Source organism: Eschrichtius robustus, chromosome 9, assembly GCF_028021215.1.
Source record: "Eschrichtius robustus isolate mEscRob2 chromosome 9, mEscRob2.pri, whole genome shotgun sequence".
In the NCBI taxonomy this organism is placed as follows: Eukaryota; Metazoa; Chordata; class Mammalia; order Artiodactyla; family Eschrichtiidae; genus Eschrichtius; species Eschrichtius robustus.
Window position 1 is genome coordinate 68675231 of NC_090832.1, and position 23734 is coordinate 68698964.

General features: G+C 38.9%; 1 protein-coding gene across 1 annotated transcript in view; it reads left to right on the forward strand.

Moving 5' to 3' along the window:
• RRAGD (Ras related GTP binding D) overlaps window positions 1-23336 on the forward strand; it is a 35165-nt gene extending 11829 nt beyond the window's left edge. Inside the window, exons 2-7 of the mRNA XM_068550884.1 lie at window positions 1786-2081; window positions 7523-7722; window positions 8526-8640; window positions 9438-9580; window positions 16836-16984; window positions 22943-23336. Of these exons, the coding sequence (XP_068406985.1) occupies window positions 1786-2081; window positions 7523-7722; window positions 8526-8640; window positions 9438-9580; window positions 16836-16984; window positions 22943-23094 (1055 nt within the window). The 3' untranslated portion in view covers window positions 23095-23336. The remainder of the gene's footprint in view (window positions 1-1785; window positions 2082-7522; window positions 7723-8525; window positions 8641-9437; window positions 9581-16835; window positions 16985-22942) is intronic.
• The last annotated feature ends 398 nt before the right edge of the window (window positions 23337-23734 follow it).

The window sequence follows — 23734 nt, forward strand, 5'->3', positions numbered from 1 at the left end:
CTTACTTTTTCTTTATTCATTTACTGTTTTACCTGAAATTTATGTATTTCCCTGCACCTATTGCAAAGTGAAACATCAAAATATTATATATAGTAAATGAAATTTACTAAGATTCTATCAGGTAGTAACCTGTGTTTTAGATAATTGTAGAACTTTGGGAAAAATTCTTGGTTGCAGTAGGGAAATAAAGGATTACTTTCCAGTCTGTATTGGATTATGATTAGATCAGGACCAGGGTCTGAGAAAGACATAATGAGTGTAGCTCAGAAGGAAACAAAAAAGAAATGTAGAAAAATAATATATGTATATTTATTTTCCTATATTCTGCCTTTTTTCTTAAAATGTTGGTTTCTTTTCTTGATCTTTCTCCAAGTTTCATACTGGGTCTTTTATTCTTCTTTACTTATTTTTTTTTGGTCAGTCATGAAGCCTTAATTCCAGAACATTTTTATCACCCCAAAGAAAACACATTAAAAAAAAAAAAAAGAAAGAAAAAGAAAACACATACCCATTAAGAGTCACTTCCCATTTCCCCCTCCCTCTAGCCCCTGGCAGCCACTAAGTACTTTCTGTCTTTATGGACTTGTCTATTGTGAACATTTCATGTAAATGGAATCAAACAATATGTGACCTTTTGTGTCTATCTTCTTTCATTTAGCATAACAGTTTTGATGTTCATCCATGTTGTGGCATGAATCAGTACTTCATTCCTTTTCAATGGCTGAATAATATTTCATTATATGAATATGCCACATTTTGTTAATCCATTTATCAGTTGATGGCCATTGGATTGTATCTACTTTTTGGCTATTATGAATTGTGCTGCTGTGAACATTCATGTACAAGTTTTTGCTTGGACATATGTTATTTCTTTATTCCTAGGAATAGAATTGCTGGGTCATGTGGTGACTCAAATGTTTAACCTTTTGAGGACCTACCAAACTGTTTTTCAAAGCACACCATTTTACATTATCACCAACAGTGTAAGAGGGTTCTCATTTCTCTACATCCTCACCAACACTTGTTATTGTCTGTCTTTTTAATTTTAGCCATCCTAGTGGGTATGAAGTGGCATCTCATTGTGGTTTTCGTATGCATTTCCTTATGGACTAATGATGTCGAGCATCTTTTCATGTGGTTATTGGCCATTTGTGTATCTTTGGAGAAATATCTATTTAAATCCTTTACACATTTTTTATTGGCTTATCTTTTTATTGTTGAATTGTAAGACTTCTTTATATATTCTGGATACTAGATCCTTATCACATATATTATTTGCAAATGTTTTCTCCCATTCTTTGGGTTGTCTTCACTTTTTTGATAAGTGTCCTTTGAAGCACAAAAGTTTTAAATTTTGATGAAGTCCAAAATTGTTTCTTTGAGGCGTAACTCAAATAAACAAGCATCTCTTTAGTGCAGAGACTGATGATCTGGGCAAAGAAGGACCCTGCTCTGCAATACTAAGACTGGATTCTCTCCCCCCATAGTCTGCTCCAGGAAACCTCTGTGCTTCACGCTCCAGAGTCCCTGCTCATGATGAGGAATATCCCAGGTTTTCTGGTCCTCTGAAACTGTGTGACAGGTGGTGATGCAGCATTTTTCAGGGTTTTGCACTTTGTAAAAGCTGGCCCCTCCATGAGCAGGGTGATGGAGTTAGCGCTCTCTGTATTTGGAAACGTAGCATTGTCTGTGGATCATAAATCACATCTGAGGCAGAAGTGAAACTCATCTCATTAACCGCTGTGACAGCATCTCACCCTCATTCTTGTTTTGTGGTTTCTCCAGTTCTGGACTTTAGCGACCCCTTCAGCACGGAGGTGAAGCCGAGGATCCTGCTCATGGGCCTGAGAAGGAGTGGCAAGTCATCCATCCAGAAAGTTGTCTTTCATAAAATGTCTCCCAACGAAACCCTGTTCTTGGAAAGTACGAACAAGATCTGCCGGGAAGACGTTTCCAACAGCTCCTTTGTTAATTTTCAGATTTGGGACTTCCCAGGACAGATTGACTTTTTTGACCCTACCTTTGACTATGAGATGATCTTCCGGGGGACGGGAGCACTGATATTTGTCATAGACTCCCAGGTAAGGCTCAGTCTCGGGGTACGGTGGGACTGTAGCCCCCTGCCCCAGGCAGCCCCTTCTTGCAAACAAGTTCCTTTGCAATCATTTTGGTTTGGTTTTTAGAGTCAGGAATAGGCCTTTCTACTAGACTAGCATTTCTCAGTTGGGGCTCTCAGGCTTTGCAAAGGGGAAAAGGCTCCCTTCACGCAGCACTGACCAACATGCGATGTTCAGGAACTGTGTGCTCTCAGCAAACCCTAGAGGAAACCTCACAGACAGGGGGTGGGGGGGGGGACCACTGTGCAGGCCAGTGACACCAACGATGTGTCCCCCCTCTGGTACTCTTGGCAGACGTCTATAAAAGATCACAAGTTCTCTACAACAAAAATACATATATATCTACATTTCAAAATGTTTACTATTTCCTTTGAAGATAAAGTTCTAAGTGTGAACATTTTTCTTCTGAATCATATTATTGTAATTATTACTAGTACACAATTACAGCAGCATGACTAGTATGTATTTTATAGGTAACTAAATACAAAATGTAAAATTTGAGATACATATACATTTTTTTCCACTTAATTCATGTATCTATGTTTGACTAAGACAGGATTTGGCATCAATTCTTTTTTTGTTTGTGTAGCTGTAAGCACTGAGAAACCTTGTTCACATAAGGTGGATATGGGGTGGGTTTTGTTCTAGCATTCACTCAGTTGTTTAACTCCTTCTAAGTTATATCCCCTAAATTAACCAATTTTCTATCACAAAAAAATTATTTTTTCATAGTTTATCAGTAGACATCCTGATTGTGTCCTCCTTTAACTTTGCTGAAAGCAAAGAATTGGGAGCCCCTTGACTGGTGAAGAACCTTATCACCCAGGCGTTAAAGTCGCTCACTTTATTGGTATTCAGACCAGCCTTCTGAACGGTCTCTTTGGCACCCTGGGTTTTTAAGACCCTGGGCCTTTCTCCTGTGAAGTGTGGGCAGAGCTGGTGGTTTAAGGGGAGGAGGGGAAGGGAAGCAGCAGGACCACAGATGCATCTCCGGCAGGTCGGTCTTAGCACAGAGCACAGGTAGCAGAACTGGGACATTGACATTGACGTTCTTCAAACTCTCCATGTTCAGGGACTCTTAGAAAGTGTCCCCAATGGATGGCCCAGCCCGAAGGCCCTCCTGAGAGCTCTCTTTTGTAGCTGTGGGGGAATAAAAGGCAACAAGTCCTGCAGGAATGCCCTAAGCCAACTCTAAGCTCAGGTCTCAACGTTTCCCTGCAACTGTGGACCTACAATCAGACAGGTAGGGCCAAGCGCTCCCAGCCCATCAGGAGCCCAGTGGTGTTAGGGAGGAAGGGCTGTGAAGACCCTTAGTAATAATGGTTCTGAGCCCGCTCTTAGAAAACCATTCTCGGACAAGACTACTCATGCCTGAGAGTATCATAAATTCATTCATGGAACGAGGTGCCTGTTTAATATAAAAATGAAATTTTCAACTCAGCCTTTTAGTTCCAAGCGACTGCATGGTGAACTTGTGGAGCTGTAGTAGCCCTACCTGTGGGTAAGTAGATTCCAACCCTGACTCATCACTTCAAGACAGTGGCTTAGGAAGTACTTCCTTCAATACAGTATTGTGCGTACATAGCAATTTACATTTATGGAATTTGAATTTCCAGTGCACCTCTATCTCAGATGTTTGTAATATGGCTAAAATAGGCATACTTGCCTATTTATTTTTCATTGTTTGGGGTGTTTTTATTGCTTCAAAATGATCCCCTTTTTATGGTTGGTTTGTTTTATTGAAGTATAGTTGATTTACAATATCGTGTTAGTTTCAGGTGTACAGCACAGTGATTCAGTTATATATACATATATATTTATATTCTTTTTCAGATTCCTTTCCCTTATAGGTTATTACCAAATATTGAGTGTAGTTCCTTGTGCTATACAGTAGGTCCTCGTTGGTCATCTATTTTGTATATAGTAGTGTGTATATATTAATCCCAAACTCCTGATTTATCCCTCCCCATCCCACACTTGCCTATTTTTATTTTTTTATTATTTATTTATTTATTTAGCCTATTTTTAAATTGGAACTGTAATTTGGTTTTAATTTTACCTGAGCATGAAAAGTGGACCTTCGATTGTGGTTGGTAAATGTGTTCTTTGTTTTATTTTGTTTCTTGGTTTGTTGGGTTTTGTTTTGGCCGTAGGGCGGACAAAGGTATAAGAATGAGAAATACACCTTTTTAAATTACACTTTTTAAAAGGTAGAAAAAAACGTTGTTGAGAGTTGTCATTTACTAAAAATAAGGAATAGTTAAATAAGCAGTTTCCAGAATTTGCCTAATAGACTTTTCTACTGGAAGCAGCTGATAAAAATCACGTTTGGGGGGAATCTTTACTTGATGTGACTGCAAGCACTAAACAAAACCAAACTTGAGGGAAGTGTCTCGGCAACCCTTGAATGTCACTGCCTTCATTTCTAAGCAGTTCTGTGTTCGTCTGACACCTCATATTTTTTAATTTTTTGCTTGCGAATTCCTCACAATCACAGGATTGCCAGATAAATATATCACCAGGGAGAAAATGTGTCCTCACAGAATGTTGTAAAATAAAAGAGAGTGAAAGCATCAAGAGTAATTTCCCGTGAGCTCCCTGTGTGACACTGCCAGGCCCCCGGCACGGCCCACAGAAAGGACCTCATCTCCAGGGCCACCCTCGGCCCCCGGGAGCCATTTCACATGTGCCTGGGATCCAAACTAGAGTGTCTGCTTGACCCACGTTGGTGATTGTGACCTGCCTCTAATTCCTAGATCTAATTTTGGAATAGAAACCAGACAGCGTATTTTTCCTTTTTTTAATTTGTTGTAGAAGATAATAACAAACACAGTAGAAAAAAAAATCATTCACAATCCCTCTGCTCTAATAAATCAAGCATTTTCTTTCTTTTCATGTCATTTTTAGCCCTTGTAGATCTGTACCACTTCATCAGTTTGTTGGTAATCAGACCATTTTATATGCTTGGCAGGGAGGTTAGAGGAGTGATTTCTAATCTTTTGAGACTGTGATAACACTCTTGACTTTGGCTAGTTTTGCTCACAGACATGTGCCCTGAACTCCTCTCTTCAGTTAAAGACATAAGGAATAACATTTTTTGAAGTGTAATTTACATGCAATAAATTGCGCTCATTTTAAATACACAGTTCAACAAGTTTGACAAATACACCTCTAACCACCTCACAATCAAGATACAGAATGTTTCCACCACCCTGAAATCTTCTTTGTGTCCTTTCTCAGACGGCCCCCAAGATCCCAGACCCAGGCAACCGCTGATGAGATGTGCTTTCTTTCTCTATAGAGTAGTTCGCCTTTTCTAGAATTTCTGTATGTGGAATTGTACAGTATGTGGACTTTAGTTTTTATTTGAGATATTGTAAGGTATTTAAAAAGTGCTGCAAATTATTAATCTAGAATTTTTCCAAAATGCTTAATCTGCTATCCCAGTGTCCAATATTTGTTTTTCATTTTAAACAACTCTTTAGAGTACAAAGGATGAGGACTCCGCTTGATCTTTATCTCTCTTCATAGTGTCCTATTAGTATCTTTAATATTTTGATTTATCTAAAAACTAGGGATACGTTTTTATTAATTTAATTTGGGGAATACAAGAATGCCTAAAAACATCCCCTGTTTTATTGGCTTTTCTGTATTTGTCCAGGTTTGGAGTCAGAATTGGCGGGGGGCAGTGAAAAGTCCTTTAAATTCTGTCCTGAAGATCCCTTTCTTCAGGATCTTAGTTCCCTGACCAGGGATTGAACCCGGGCCCACGGCAGTGAAAGCGCCGAGTCCTAACCACTGAACCGCCAGGGAATTCCCCCCTTTCCTTTTTTTGCTGTAAAAACAAGACCTATTCACACCCTTCAAATTGGCAATAATGAAGAGACCTGACAACACTGGGTGTTGTTGAGAGTCTGGAGCATCAGGGGCTCTTACACATTATCTAGTCAAGTTCAAGGTGCTCATTCTTATGACCCAACAAGCCTCCTTTCGGGGTAAGCCCTAAGAAACTTGCAAACAGGCACAGAGATGTGTGCGTGAGACTGTCCACATTATCATCATCATCTGAACTAGCACATAACTGGAAACATTCTGAATGTTCATCAACTGGCAAGTGAGTGATAAATTTTAGACCATCCATACGATGGAATTTTATAGGGTTGTTAACAGGAATCATGTACTAGAGTTATGTGCTTCAACAAAGGTGAATCTCACTGACATAATGTGAGTGAAGAAGGCAAACTGTAATCCACATGCAAGTTGATATTTCTGTAAAGTTTTAAACAATATAAATGAATTCTGTATGTTGTTTAGTGGTACATATGTATGCAGTAATGTATAAAGACATGAGTGATGATACAGGTAGAAGTCAGGATAGTGGTTACCTCTGGAGGGTGTGGGTAGGGTGATGGGATGGGCTGGGAGGATGGGGAGAAACATACAAGGCTTCAGTGTCTAATGTTTGATTTCTTAAACAGAGAGATGCATACACAGGCATTCATTACATTATTACATAGGTATCATCTGTAGGAAGGAGAAAAAAATAGTGTTGTGTTATTTGGGGCAATTACTCTAGACCAGGGGTCAGCAGACTTTTTCTGAAAAGGGCCAGATGGTAATTATTTTAGGCTTTGCAGGCTGTGCTGTCTCTGAGGAGTTTCCACAGAGGAAAACCATTCAGCTCTGCCACTGTACCCTCAAAGCAGCCATAGACAGTGTGTAAACAAATGAGTGTGACTGTGGTCCAATAAAACTTTACTTACAAACAGTAGGTGGGCCCAGTTTTGCCCGAGGGCCATGGTTTGCTGACCTCTGCTCCAGATCAGTGGTTCTTAAAGTTTTTCCCCCTGGCTCCTTCCCCATCTTCCCAGTGATCCCTATCATGTTTTCATCCCTACTTGTTCATTTCATTTCACCAAGAGACTCAGAATCCTGGAGGGACAGTATTCCAGGGAAGGTCCTGGATGCTGTGGGGTCATTTTCAATACATAAAACTGCAGCTCTGACCTTTGTGACTGTCATCAAGCTAAATCATAACTGTACTTTTCTGGCCTTTCTTTTTCACTTCTTTGTTAACAAAACTTAAGTTTTCAGTCTTGAATTCTTTGAAACAGCTTTTATTTGGGCATTTGCAAAATATTTTTGGGGGGGGTTGTAAGATTAACAGTGTATGTGGAAGAGAAAAAATGGTACCTGTAAGGTGATGGATTGGTTCATTAGCTTGACTGGGGGGGTGGATCCTTTCACAATGGGTACAGATGGGTACACAATGGTACCAAAACATTACGTCGTCACCTTAATACATGCAACGTTTGTCAGTCATACCTCAATAAAGCTGGGAGGGAAGACTGTATGTGGAAGGGAAGCAAAGCAGCCTCCCTGACAGGAGTGTGCTTTATTCCCAGGACGATTACATGGAGGCCCTGGCCAGGCTCCACCTCACGGTGACCAGGGCCTACAAAGTGAACACCGACATCAACTTCGAGGTGTTTATTCACAAAGTGGATGGTCTGTCAGATGACCACAAAATTGAAACCCAGAGAGATATTCACCAGAGGGCAAATGATGACCTTGCAGATGCTGGATTAGAAAAAATTCACCTCAGGTGAGAACAGAAACCCATCAGGGATCACTGGGGTCCAGAGTCATCAGGAGTGGTTTGGCCCAGACAGTCATTTACCTGTGTACCCTGTTTTGTGCTGTAGACATTGGGGTAATATTTGGGAAAAGCAAGCTTTGCATGTGCCAACTCTAATCTTTGGGAAAAGCGATGGGCTTTTAAACAAATTTTTTTGACCAAAGGTCAAAGCTAAGGTTCTTTCCCCCTATGAAAAACACATAGGAGAAAACCCATGAACTGCATCCAGGAAGTTAATCGATGCTGAAGTTTACTGTTATAGATAGTATCTATAATGATAAGTAAAGGAGTACTCTGACAATAATTCAGATAGAAATATTCACAGAGGAAAGCCATTTCTCTAATTTTTGTGGGGTACTATGTATATGCATCATTCATTTTGCAAATTGGAAAAATGGAAAGTTTAGATGCTTCAGTATCAATAACATAACTGTTATTAACATGAGAGGTGTGTATAAAGATGATCTGGCGTGGATTCTCTTGCAGAATGTAAGGATGCTGATACAGGCATATACGGCTGCATTTTTAAGCCTCCGAGTCCAGCCAGTCAGCAGATCAGAATGGGCACAGTTCTTGCTTTGGGGAGTTGGGCAGGAATGTCTTGTTATGACATGTTCATTTTTTTTACTGAGGTTGTTTTGAATTCTGAAGGGGGCTAGAATGTGTGTGTAGTAAATACAGAAGGCATGATTCTGGTGTTATGACATAGCCTGAACCGTCTATTCCTCAGTCAAAGGTAAAAAGTGATGAAATATTGTTTCGTCTTTCAGCTTTTATCTGACAAGCATATATGATCATTCAATATTTGAAGCTTTTAGCAAAGTGGTTCAGAAACTGATTCCACAACTCCCCACCCTGGAGAATTTGCTAAACATCTTTATCTCAGTAAGTAAATAATACTGTCCTGTTAGAGTCATTTGTGGAATTTAAGAATAACATTGCAAGAGTGAAAATGATCTTATTTCTACTTGCTCTTACAGCACTTCAAGTTCACTGAAATATTATTTTTGAAGATTGCGCCTATGTACTGTTTTAGGGCCTTTAAAATTTAACTCCCAAAACGATTCCTGTACTTCACTGGTATAATCGGAATGTTTATTCAAGTTGTAGGCAATCATTCAGTGTTAATGGAATCCTACCAGAGGTTGGGAGCATAAAAGTTGGTTTTGGCTATAAGGTATATACTGTTGAATTTTTAAAAATATGTTTAACACTGTGAATGATGTGCTGGCTGGCTGAGTCCTAAAAACCACCACCTCAAGTCAAACTTCACAAAATAGAATTAAGGCAGACTTTTGGTTGTATTCACATTGATTCTCACTGCACAATTTTGAGTTTGTTTGTCTAGATTTTTAAAATCTATTTTTAAATTTATAAAGTTTTTAAAATTCTTTTTTTTACTTGGCCTTTTTCCTAACTGCAGGTACATTTCTAAGAGTCAGGAAACACGACTTAATTTGTTTACCTAAAGTAAATAATTCGTGATAATTCCAGTTTTCATTTCTTGTGCAAGTCCATTATAAAGAAGTTTATGACCATGAGGTTTAAATTGTAATAAAATGGAACAACCTAAATTTTTGCTGGTTCATATTTGAGACTGAGGATGGCACATCATTTTATGTAACCATGACATGCTCTGCAATCAGCTGTCCCTTTAAGGCCACATCTCCTTTTTGTTTCAGAATTCTGGAATTGAAAAGGCGTTTCTCTTTGATGTGGTCAGTAAGATTTACATTGCAACTGATAGTACCCCCGTGGATATGCAAACCTATGAGCTCTGCTGTGACATGATCGATGTGGTTATCGACATTTCTTGTATTTATGGGTAAGTAGAACATTCTGAAAGGCTACAATTGAGCCATACTTTTCTTTCATAACCTTTGAGAATTTTGCATTTACTCATTTGATCTTAATACTTTTGTTTGAAATGACTGAGATCTATAAATACACCATTTCGTATGTAATAATAATAACAAAACATTATTGAGTAAGTGCCTGGCATTATGCTAATAATTTCATTGCCCACATTATTATCATTGAATTCTCCACTATTCCACGAGGCAGGAATTACTACCGCCATCTTATAGATGGTGCATTGAGGTTCAGAGTGGTTAAGTTTCTAACCCCTGCTCACACTGTCAATAAGGGACAGAATTAGTATTGTATTTGAGCTCAAGTCTGATACCTTCTTCCTCTACTGAAAAGTCTGTTGTCATATCATAATGTATATACTTGAGGGAGACCACTAGGATCCTTGGATTCTACATAAATATCTCATGTTTACCACAGTTCTATTATTTTCTTCATTACATGAAATAACTGCTGAGTTGTTTGTTTTTTCCAATATACTTTTTTTTTTTTTAAAGATTGATTGATTGATTGATTGATTGATTGATTGCTATGTTGGGTCTTCGTTTCTGTGCTAGGGCTTTCTCTAGTTGCGACAAGCGGGGGCCACTCTTCATTGCGGTGCACGGGCCTCTCACTATCGCGGCCTCTCTTGTTGCGGAGCACAGGCTCCAGACGCGCAGGCTCAGTAATTGTGGCTCACGGTCCTAGTTGCTCCGCGGCATGTGGGACCTTCCCAGACCAGAGCTCGAACCCGTGTCCCCTGCATTAGCAGGCAGACTCTCAACCACTGCGCCACCAGGGAAGCCCCCTCCAATATACTTTTGATTGTCTTCTACTGTGGACAGCAGAGAATTATTAAACTAAGCAAACAACATTACCTGCTTATTATTATTATCTTATATTCTTAGAAAACAGAACTTCTTGTACATTTAAAATAATATAAAATAAACAGGCGTGGGGAAAATTGATTCTGTTACCAAACATAGAAATAATTCCACATAATTGTGAATTTGCTGAACTCAGGGTGTTTTACAGAGTGAGTGGGTGTGAACTCGTATGTCTATCTTTTTAAGGCATCACGTTGTTGCTGCCTTATATTGGATATTGAATCTCACATCCTCACCCACTCATTGATGAGGTAAAGCTTTCCTTCATCTTCCTCTTTACTCACTGGCTGTGACCCACTTTACACAGCCTCCTCTGCCAGCTTCTGGGCGAGCCTCAGTCTTACCATTTCTCTCTTCCATTCAGTTTAGGCTCTTTCTGTTAACTGTTATACACGCATGAACACCCACAGTCCCTTCCCTTATGAAACAGGGAAAGTGATTCTTACCTCACAGGACTGTAGTGAGGATGCAATATCATTAGGCTTCCCCTGGTGGACCCTGGATAAATGTAGCTGCCATTATAATTATTATTAATTATTGTTATTATTACTAAGCACTGCCACCGGCTTTAGAAATAGACCTTATTTTCCAAGATCGCTGCCCTGCAGTATTCTCTTGTTTTAAAACTCTAAGTGGATGACCTTGAAATAGTCATGGAAGCTGAAACTACCCTGATTACAGTCTAGATGGCTGTCGTAATCAAATACAATGGACAACACAATTAATCTGGCACATATTTAATGATATGCATAATCATTATTTTGCCATATGGTATTTAGACATAAGTGGTAAGTTGTTCATATAAATGATGTTAATCAGAGTTACTTTTATCCAGCTAAAACAAACATGGGGAGGGAGGGATTGGGCGGAGGAGGGAGCAGGGCCTTGCTGGTAGATTGCTTTTCTGTTGCTGAGTGCTGTGTTCCTAGGAGCCCGCCTGGTTCAGTAAGAACCAGTCTGGGTATGGGTCACAAATGGGGTGTGAGTTATGGGGTTTCTTGAGACTGTTTTCTGGAGCAGCCATGAGCCAGCCCATGTGGCCTGCAGGGGCTGGCCGGGGATGCATGCCACAGCCTGGGAAGCTGGCAGCCCTGTAACTGGAGACCCCAGAAGCAGGTGACCTGGTCTGCTCAAGAATCTCAGCTGGGATTCTGAAAACATATACACAGTTTCAGATAAGGGAAAAGGTACAAGACGTGCTCCTTTGCCTATAAAGAAAGGATACATAACTGATTACATCAGTGTCTTCAGAGGGCCCAATTTTGATCATTAAGGCCATATTAATAATGATAACAGCAGTTAGCATTTATCGTGCATTTTATATGCTCTCAGCACTATGCTTAGCACTATATATGTATTATTTCATTGCATTAGGAAACTTTGAGGTAATTACTGTTCATGTACAGAGAGGAAATTGAGGCTCAAAGAAGTTACTCAATTTGCCCAAACTTATACGATAAATAAGAGAGCTGGGATTCAAACCCAAGTCATTTGTGTTTGCAGGCCACACCTCTTCTTAAATAGACCAATTTATTTATTTAACTTTTTATTTTGAAAAAATTTCAAATCTATAGAAAATGTGCAAGAATAGTACAGTGAACTCCTGTGTACCCTTCACTGGGATTCACCAGTTTTTATCAGTTTGCCATATTTGCTCTTTCTTTCTTTTTCTAATACAGTCGACCCTCCGTGTGGGTTCCACATACGCAGATTCAACCAACCAGTGGATTGAAAATATTCAGAAAAAAAAATACCAGAAAATGCCAAAAAGCAAAACTTGACTTGGCTGCATGCTGGCAACTATTTACATAGCATTTACATTGTATTAGGCATTATAAGTAATTAAAAGTGTATGGGAGGGACTTAATTGATATTTATAGGGCATTCCATCCAGAAACAACAGAATACACTTTCTTCTCAAGTGCTCATGGAACATTCTCCAGGATAGATCATATCTTGGGTCACAAATCAAGTCTTGGTAAATTTAAGAAAATTGAAATTGTATCAAGTATCTCTCCAACCACAATGCTATGAGACTAGATATCAATTGCAGTAAGAAATCTGTAAAAAATACAAACACATGGAGGCTAAACGATACACTACTTAATAACTAAGAGATCACTGAAGGAATCAAAGGGGAAATAAAAAAATACCTAGAAACAAATGACAATGAAAACGCGACGACCCAAAACCTATGGGATGCAGCAAAAGCAGTTGTAAGAGGGAAGTTTATAGCAATACAATCCTACCTCAAGAAACATGAAACATCTCAAATAAACAATGTAACCTTACACCTAAAGCAATTAGAGAAAGAAGAACAAAAAAACCCCAAAGTTAGCAGAAGGAAAGAAATCATAAAGATAAGATCAGAAATAAATGAAAAAGAAATGAAGGAAACGATAGCAAAGATCAATAAAACTAAAAGCTGGTTCTTTGAGAAGATAAACAAAATTGATAAACCATTAGCCAGACTCATCAAGAAAAAAAGGGAGAAGACTCAATAGAATTAGAAATGAAAAAGGAGAAGTAACAACTGACACTGCAGAAATACAAACGATCATGAGAGATTACTACAAGCAACTATATGCCAATAAAATGGACAACCTGGAAGAAATGGACAAATTCTTAGAAAAGCACAACCTTCTGAGACTGAACCAAGAAGAAATAGAAAATATAAACAGACCAATCATAAGCACTGAAATTGAGACTGTGATTAAAAATCTTCCAACAGACAAAAGCCCAGGACCAGATGGCTTCACAGGCGAAGTCTATCAAACATTTAGAGAAGAGCTAACACCTATCCTTCTCAAACTCTTCCAAAATGTAGCAGAGGGAGGAACACTCCCAAACTCATTCTACAAGGCCATCATCACCCTGATACCAAAACCAGACAAAGATGTCACAAAGAAAGAAAACTACAGGCCAATATCACTGATGAACATAGATGCAAAAATCCTCAACAAAATACTAGCAAACAGAATCCAGGAACACATTAAAAGGATCATACACCATGATCAAGTGGGGTTTATCCCAGGAAAGCAAGGATTCTTCAATATAGGCAAATCAATCAATGTGATAAACCATATTAACAAATTGAAGGAGAAAAACCATATGATCATCTCAATAGATGCAGAAAAAGCTTTCAAAAAAATTCAACACCCATTTATGATAAAAACCCTCCAGAAAGTAGGCATAGAGGAAACTTACCTCAACATAATAAAGGCCATATATGACAAATCCACAGCCAACATCGTTCTCAGTGGTGAAAAACTGAAAGCATTTCCTCTAAGATCAGGAACAAGACAAGGTTGCCCATTCTCACCACTATTATTCAACATAGTTTTGGAAGTTTTAGCCAGAGCAATCAGAGAAGACAAAGAAATAAAAGGAATCCAAATCGGAAAAGAAGAAGTAAAGCTGTCACTGCTTGCAGATGACATGATACTATACATAGAGAATCCTAAAACTGCCACTAGAAAACTACTAGAGCTAATCAATGAATTTGGTAAAGTAACAGGATACAAAATTAATGCACAGAAATCTCTTGCATTCCTATACACTAATGATGAAAAATCTGAAAGAGAAATTAAGGAAACACTCCCATTTACCATTGCAACAAAGAGAATAAAATATCTAGGAATAAACCTACCTAAGGAGACAAAAGACCTGTATGCATAAAACTCTAAGACACTGATGAAAGAAATTAAAGATGATACCAACAGATGGAGAGATATACCATGTTCCTGGATTGGAAGAATAAACATTGTGAAAATGACTCTACTACCCAAAGCAATCTACAGATTCAGTGCAATCCCTATCAAACTACCAATGGCATTTTTCACAGAACTAGAACAAGAAATTTCACAATTTGTATGGAAACACAAAAGACCCCGAATAACCAAAGCAATCTTGAGAAAGAAAAACGGAGATGGAGGAATCAGGCTCCTGGACTTCAGACTATACTACAAAGCTACAGTATGGTACTGTACACAGTACAGTACAGTATGGTACAGTATGGTACTGGCACAAAAACAGAAATATAGATCAATGGAACAGGATAGAAAGCCCAGAGATAAACCCACGCACATATGGTCATTTTATTTTTGATAAAGGAGGCAAGACTATACGATGGAGAAAAGACAGCCTCTTCAATAAGTGGTGCTGGGAAAACTGGACAGCTACATGTAAAAGAATGAAATTAGAACGCTCCCTAACACCATACACAAAAATAAACTCAAAATGGATTAAAGACCTAAATATAAGACCAGACACTATAAAACTCTTAGAGGAAAACATAAGCAGAACACTCTATGACATAAATCACAGCAAGATCCTTTTTGACCCACCTGCTAGAGAAATGGAAATAAAAACAAAAATAAACAAATGGGACCTAATGAAACTTAAAAGCTTTTGCACAACAAAGGAACCATAAACAAGACAAAAAGACAACCCTCAGAATGGGAGAAAATATTTGCAAATGAAGCAACTGACAAAGGCTTAATCTGCAAAATTTACAAGCAGCTCATGCAGCTCAATATCAAAAAAACAAACAACCCAATCCAAAAATGGGCAGAAGACCTAAATAGACATTTCCCCAAAGAAGATATACAGATTGCCAACAAACACATGAAAGGATGCTCAACATTCACTAATCATTAGAGAAATGCAAATCAAAACTACAATGAGGTATCACCTCACACCGGTCAGAATGGCCATCATCAAAATATCTACAAACAATAAATGCTGGAGAGGGTGTGGAGAAAAGGGAACACTCTAACACTGTTGGTGGGAATGTAAATTGATACAGCCACTATGGAGAACAGTATGGAGGTTCCTTAAAAAACTAAAGATTGAACTATCATACGACCCAGCAATCCCGCTACTGGGCATATACCCTGAGAAAACCATAATTCAAAAAGAGTCATGTACCACAATGTTCATTGCAGCTCTGTTTGCAATAGCTAGGACATGGAAGCAACCTAAATGTGCATTGACAGATGAATGGGTCAAGAAGACGTGGCACATATATACAATGGAATATTACTCAGCTATAAAAAGAAACGAAATTGAGTTATTTGTAGTGAGGTGGATGGACCTAGAGACTGTCATACAGAGTGAAGTAAGTCAGAAAGAGAAAGATAAATACCGTATGCTAACACATATATATGGAATCTAAAAAAAAAAAAAAGGTTCTGAAGAACCTAGGGGCAGGACAGGAATAAAGATGCAGACGTAGAGAATGGACTTGAGGACACGGGGAGGGGGGAAGGGTATGCTGGGACGAAGTGAGAGTGGCATGGACTAATATATACTACCAAGTGTAAAATAGATAGCTAGTGGGAAGCAGCCGCATAGCATAGGGAGGTCAGCTCGGTGCTTTGTGACCACCTAGAGGGGTGGGATAGGGAGGGTGGGAGGGAGGGATACGCAAGAGGGAGGAGATATGGGGGTATATGTATATGTGTAGCTGATTCACTTTGTTATAAAGCAGAAACTAACACGCCATTGTAAAGCAATTATACTCCAAAAAAGATGTTTAAAAAAAAAGTATATGGGAGGATGTGTGTAGGTTATATGCAAATGCTGTGTCATTTTATATGAGACTTGAGCATCTGCAGATTTTGGTATCTGCTAAGGGGAATCCTGGAACCAAGCCCCCCCCCATACTGAGGGATGACTGGACATGTTTGTTTTTGCTGAACTAATTGGGAGTAATTTGTAACATGATTCTATAGGAATCATGTCCTATAACAAGGATGTTTTCTTGTAGGATCACAGTTTTAATTTTCAAATTAAACTTATTTAACATCTCTGCATCACTCTATTATCTAATATAGAGTCCATTTTCAAATTTTACCAAAGGTCCCAATTCTATCTTTTATAGCAGTTTTTTGCTGGATCCAGGATCTAGCCCAGCATTTTGCTGCCGTTTTTCTTCAGGCTGCTTTATTTTGGATCAGTTCTTCACCCCTTCTTGGTCTTTCATCAGGCTGTGCTTTGGACAGCCTGGTTATTCTGTCACGAGAGAAAACAGGAAGCCCTTGTGGGCCACGGAGGGGAGAATAACTAACCTCCATCACTCACCTGTGTTCCTCAGGTGCCTGGAGAGTTGCCCAGCTGACACACCACACTCAGTGTGTCAGTAGGAAAGTGACTTGTCATACGCTGTGTACATTCTCGTGATTGGGGGTTTCTGAGATCTTTAGCCGAAAGGCACTGCAAGTGTAAACTCCCTATCATTATGATTATCATTCTCTGTGTGAAAGCCGGTCTCCGTCGCTGGGTTACAAACTGAAGTTCTTTCTCAATGGTGAAATATGTTTGGTTTCTGTCCCCATTTAGTCTCAAAGAAGATGGAGCAGGAACCCCTTATGACAAGGAGTCAACAGCCATTATAAAGCTGAATAATACAACAGTTCTTTATTTAAAAGAGGTGACCAAGTTCCTGGCTCTCGTTTGCTTTGTCAGAGAGGAAAGCTTTGAAAGAAAAGGTAATTTTTTGTGTGATTTAAATGAAGCATTTCCATTCAGACGTTGAATGCGGGGAGACAGCAGTGTGCCTTGGGAGGCTTCCAGACTTTAGTCACAGACCCCTTTGGCTCCTGCCCACATCAGTGGGGTTTTGGGATCCGTGAACCAGCCTGCCCTCTAGTGATGCAGCTGCCGTGAGGTGGTAGTGGAACCAGACCATCCTCCCAGGGAGGGGCCTTAGCTTTTCTGGGAGCAGAGCCAGCTGGGGCGTTGTTGCCAGGCTGTAGAGTCTCTTACCCCGGAGAGGGCCCCTAGCCTACAGGGGGTGCCAAGGCCTCCCTCTTGGTCCACACCTCTGGAAGGTATTAGGGACCGTGTGACCACTTGTCCTCCCCGTGTAAAGGACGAAACTCATACAACATTAAAGCTAGATGTTATTTAACTTCTGTTCAGCCCTTGTCCATTCTTTAGTCCTAAAACATAGTGACAGCATCGTGATTTCAAAACAGGGAGATATGAATATATTTAATAACGTCACCAAATATCTTTTCAGGACCAAATGTAGTTTTATTTTGAAACAAAAGCAATTAACCCTCATAAAGATACTCATATTCCCCCGCCCTGCCCCGCACCACTATGTAAACTGGGAAATATCAGTTTACTGATGTAGCTAGGGATTTTTGCTAGTAATTAGGGGATGATTTACCCTAAATTCCCAACAAAGTGGCAATAGTAACATTTTCTGAAATAGCCTTTCTTCTTCTTATATGCAATACATGTTCATTATAAAAATACTTTGAAAACTTAGGAAAGTATAAAAAAGTCAGTTTCACCATCTAGAGCTAAACTCCATGTTAAATTTCTGGGATTTTTTTTCTCTTTCCTTTTCTCCCTCCCTCCCTTCCTTCATCCCTTCTTTCCTTCCTTTCTTCCAACAAAAGTGGTGCCATATTGCCTATATAATTTTCTATCCTGTTGTTTTCACTTATTTATATCATGAAAATCTTCTTAATTCATTGAGGCTGAAAACATGATTTAGATTTTTATTACTTCTTTTTGTTACAGAGTAATAGATTCATTTAGAAAATTTAGATATAATAAATAAGCAAAAAAGAAGTAATTATTGATAAGCTTCTCACTCACATAATCACTCTTGATATTTTCTGTATAACTTTCCAGTTTTTTCATAGATGTCTCTATATATGGGATTATATAATAAATATTACTTTATAACCTTCACTTAAATTATTACAGACATCTTTCCAATTCATTAAATCTTTTTTTAACCGCGTCATTTTAATGATTAGTTTCTTCTCTTGTTAGAAATATGTGTTGTTTCTAGATTTTGATGTTATAAATAACCCATAATGACCTTCTTTCCACTAAATATTTGTGTACATCTTTGGTTATTTCCTCAGGAAAGACTTCAACAAATGGAATTACTTAGATCAATACATTTTGGTAGCTTCTAATGCATATTACCAAAATGTCCTTCAGAAAGTTTTTACAGGTTTATGCTACTAAGAGAATATGAGTGTGTCCATTTTGCTTTATACTCATTAATATTGGGTATTAGCATTAAAAATTGATAATTGAAAACAAATTTACATTTTTTCTGCTTCTTAGTGAAGTTGTGTATTTTCTCCTGTATTTACTATTACCAGCCAAATTGCCTGTTATGTCCTTGGCCCTCAAAACTTTTAATTAAATGGTGGTAATCTTTTACTTTTTATTTTCATCTTGCTGAAACTAAGAACAGATTATATAATGGATTCATGGAATTTTGAAGATAGACAGGACCATCCTGTGTTTCACTCTCTCAATTACTGATGATTTTACACAGACCCAGGAAATAGAAGTGACTTTCTCCTATGGTCATACCACCAGTGTATGGCAGTCTGGGCTAAAGATTTCTAGGCTTCTCCCTGTGTAGAATCAGTTCTGTGTATTGTGTTTTAAACCATTATACATACATTCCCTTGTTTAAAGATATTTCCAGAATTTATATTTGGTGATTAATATTTTATGTTGATTTTGGAAACTAAGGAAAGTAGAAGTAATGCAAATAGTACAACTATAGACCCCAAACTATCTAGGGTGATGACAGGTCCTAAAATTTAGGGTACAATAACATCAACCTTGAGAGCTTGTTTATTTTGAACTGATTTTAGACTTAACAGAAAAGTTGCAAAAATAGTATGTAGTTTATATATACTCCTCATCCAGCTTCCCGAAATGTTAACATGTTACATACTGTAGTACAGTTATCAAAGCTAGGGAATTAACATCAGTATAATACTATCAATATTAATAAAACTTACAGACCTTATTCAAATTTCACCAGTTTTTCCAAAAATACCTTTTTTTCTGTTCCAGGATCCCAAATTGATTTAGTTATTATTTCTCCTAGTCTCCTCCAATCTGTATTGGTCTTTCATGACCCTGACACTTTTGAAGGGTACTCATCAATTATTTTGTACAACGTTCCCCAAATTGGGTTTGTCTGATATTTTCACACAATTGGAATGAGATTATGCAATTTGGCCAGAATACCACACAGAAATGATATTGTGTCCTTAGTGTATCATATGTTTATGATGTTGGTTTGGCTTATTACTGGTGATGCTGACCTTGATTTAGTTAAGATAGGGTCTACCAGGTCTTTCCCCTGGAAAGTTCCTACTTTTCACTTTGTAGTTAATAAATACTTTCAAACTATGCAAATCCTCTTTCTCCTCACACTTTTGCCCACTAATTTTAATGTCCATCTATGGTCGTGTGAGCTAATTTAAGCAGGAATTTCTCATGTGGATCTTGGGCAAGTTATTGTTAAACCACCTAGGGAGGATCATCTCTGAAGATAGGCAGATTTTGTAAAATTTATTAAACTAATTAGAAACCTGAGTATTTGTTTCCATGTGATAAGAGAGATAAATAGGCAGACAAGGTTTAACCCCATGATGTTAAACTTGTTTGCTTTTTAGGGTGACTAACCAACCTCCATTTGCCTGGGACAGAGGTGAGGGTTCCTGAAACAGGGGACCTTCAGGACTGCAACTGGGAAAGTCCCAGGCAAATGCATTAAGTTGATCACCTTAGCTTTAGAAAGAGCTTGATACTTTACATATGCATGGAGTGGTTCGATTTGTTTTTGCTGCTTTAATCTCAAGTGTTGACTCCTGCTGGTGCTGATAATCAACACTTGTTGGTTGACTTGTCCTGATGTTGGTCTCTGTCTGTGTTTTCATGGATGATTTCTGACTGCTTTGGCAGAAAGGGGAGGATAGAAAGTGGAAGTGGGATTCTTGGTCTTAGCTGCACATCATAGGCACCTTGGGAAGGGAGGTGGTTAAAAAATATGGCCATCGAGGCCTGCCACAGAACAATTAGAACAGAATTCCTGGGAGAGGAAGCTGGGGTTTGTTAATTTTTAAAAAGTTCTCTGGATGCTTTTAATGTGCAGCTATGATTGAGAATCACTGAACCAAGGGAAGGATGTAAGACCATCCCATAACTGCGTATGGAGCTGAAGATAGTGCTTGTTCTGTTCATGTCTCTGTTCCTGTATTTTCTTTTTTTAAATAAATTTATTTATTTATTTATTTATTTATTTGGGACTCTGTTGGGTCTTCGTTGCCGCATGTGGGCTTTTCTCTAGTTGGGGCGAGTGGGGGCTACTCTTCATTGCGGTGCGCGGGCTTCTCATTGCGGTAGCTTCTCTTGTTGCAGAGCATGGGCTCTAGGCACACGGGCTTCAGTAGTTGTGGCACGCGGGCTCAGTAGTTGTGGCTCACAGGCTCTAGAGCGCAGGCTTAGTAGTTGTGGCTCACGGGCTTAGTTGCTCCACGGCATGTGGGTTCTTCCCGGACCAGGGCTTGAACCCGTGTCTCCTGCATCGGCAGGCGGATTCTTAACCACTGTGCTTCCAGGGAAGCCCTGTTCCTGTATTTTCAACTGCATTTTATGAAAGAGTTGAAATAAACAGCAAACTCTTTGTAGGCACTTCCTTTAAAAACCTCAGTTGTGAATTTTCACTTTTAAAGCTTCAAATGCAGCAAGATTACTGTTACATTTTATTTTATTTATTTTTATTTTTTAATAAATTTATTTATTTATTTATTTAATTTATTTTTGGCTGTGTTGGGTCTTTGTTGCGGTGCGCGGGCTTCTCATTGCAGTGGCTTCTCTTATTGCAGAGCACGGGCTCTATGTGCACGGGCTTCAGTAGTTGTGGCTCGCGGGCTCTAGAGTGCAGGCTCAGTAGTTGTGGCACACGGGCTTAGCCGCTCCGCGGCATGTGGGATCCTCCCGGACCAGGGCTCGAACCTGTGTCCCCTGCATTGGCAGGCAGATTCCCAACCACTGGGCCACCAGGGAAGCCCCTACTGTTACATTTTAAATGTGCACCATGAATAAATTGAGATTTGTCAGGAATCATCAGTAGGCTGGATCTGAAATTTCCCAAGTTGAATTCTAATTGAGCCAAAGTCCTCTAGCTAAGCTTTCTGCCTAAGGCAGTTGGCTGCAGGTGGTTCTTACATCTCTTATCCAAACTCCCACTAAATAAAATCATTTCTATGCTCCATGTTTCTTTCTTTTTTTGAAGTTCATGCTTTGTTTGGAAGATGGTTCCAAGAAATAAAAGTGAGGAAGTGGGGAAATAGAGAAGGGAGGTAGAAAAGCCATCCACAGTGGGAGCTGTATGCTCATTCCTGCTGGGGGAATCTCGGAGAAGCTGTGTGCAAGAAATTCGGAATCACCCCCATTGGGCATGCAAGACTTCCACATTTGTCCACCAACTCCCATGTCCCATTGTGTGAGGGATACCCTCAGAAACTTTTATTTCCATAGCCCTGGTACCTGTCTGTGTGCCAAAGAAAGCTTCAGGCAGAGAAGAGATGCCCATACCTGGGCTTGCTTATTTCTTACTACTTTCTCCCTCTTGCCTCACTGGTTTTTTCTTGAGGAAATTGTCTCCTAGTTTTATTGCACTGTGGTCACTATCACCGCAGAAGCAGCAGAGGGCGCCACTCAGAGAGTTTCCTGCTCCTGTAAGCTGAGATGGTGTTTCTTCCAGCATACTTGTGGTTGGTTACATGACTGCTTTGAAGCATTTCTCTTCTTGTCTGGAAAACAGTTCTTTTTTGGGGGTGGGGTGGGGGGGGTACTCTGGAAGCATCACCTGAGTGGATGGAAATAATTTTGGGACTAGTTATTTTAATAAATTTAAAGATAGTAAATGGAACCCACTGCCTTATCCTAATTGGTATAAATGTAATGCTGCTCTCAACACTTTACAAGTAAGTGGTGATGATGAGAAATGTGCTCAAGACTTAGATTAGATTTTATTCTATTTTGTATCAATTCTACAAAATTCTATTAATTTCTGAAAATACAAGAAGATTCTCCACTACTATTCCCCATTTAAAATTTACTTAATATTGAAAAACTGAGAGTGTCACTGGTTGTTGAGTTCACCTGAGGTGATGATAGCCACTGTAAAATCAGGGACTTTGTTTTCCCCAGGGCTTATGACAACGGCTCTGTGACCTTGAGATCTCAGCTACACTCCAAGTCAGGGTCTGCCTCCACTCAGAGTCAATTTAGTAATACCTTTTGGGGAAAAAATACTAATAAGTATTTCACTGAAGATATATCTTGATTGTTCTTACAATCTTTAATTCTGAAAGATTTTTTAAAAAGGCAGTTCAATTGGTTCTTCAAACTTTTTGGGTCATAGACACCTTTGAAAATGTGGTATATACTCTGGAACCTTTCCTTAGTAAAAATATATATATTCACAAGACTTTGCCTGCAATTCCTGAAGCCCAGCTGCACACCTCCTAGAGAAATCTATAGATCTTATGTTAAGCCTGCTCCTCTACCGCCCCCTACTGGCTTGTCCTCTCCATAGCTGCCACGAAAAGAGATTATTTCTAGGCGGCACCTCTATAAATATATCTTGTTTTCTTCTCCAGGGCTGATTGACTATAATTTTCATTGCTTCCGGAAGGCCATCCATGAAGTTTTTGAGGTGAGAATGAAAGTGGTGAAATCACGAAAGGTTCAGAATAGGCTGCAGAAGAAAAAAGGAGCCACCCCTAACGGGACGCCTAGGGTGCTGCTGTAGGTGAGGTTTCAGGAACATCTTTTGAAATCAGACCTTTCAATGAGGCTGCTGCTCTGTGTTGCACTAAAGGAAGAGGAAGAAGGAGATTGGGACACATGACATATATTTGTTGTAAAAAAAAAAAAAAATTCCTGCCACCCTCTTGATCTTCTCTTTTTTTAAATAAAGTAAGCACTTTGAAGCAAAAACATATATTAACAATGAAGTGGAATCTACTGTAACTTCATTACACAAATGTAAACTTTTATGGTCTGTAGTCAGAAAAAATCCTGTGTGAGAACTGCCAGGAACTGTATATATTTTGCACTTTTTCATGTTTTTTTTTTTTTCCTCATTGAACTAAACTTTGATAAAACAACTTTTCTAGGCTCTTTTCTGTCCTTGGTGTCTAGGACATACATACCGAGTCCATATCTATAGGGCAGTCAGAAAGTAATCAAAAAGTGAAGCGTTGGCAATGACTTTTTATAAATTTGGGAATCTTTGCTACCAGTTGTTGAGAAAAAACATTTTTCAGTGGAGGAACAGATTGGGGCAGCAAGCTCTAGGAGCAATAAGAACTGTCCCCTGTTTATAACTGATATAAATAGAAATTTTATAGAATAATATTAGCACCAAACTTATCTAAAAATTTCTATAG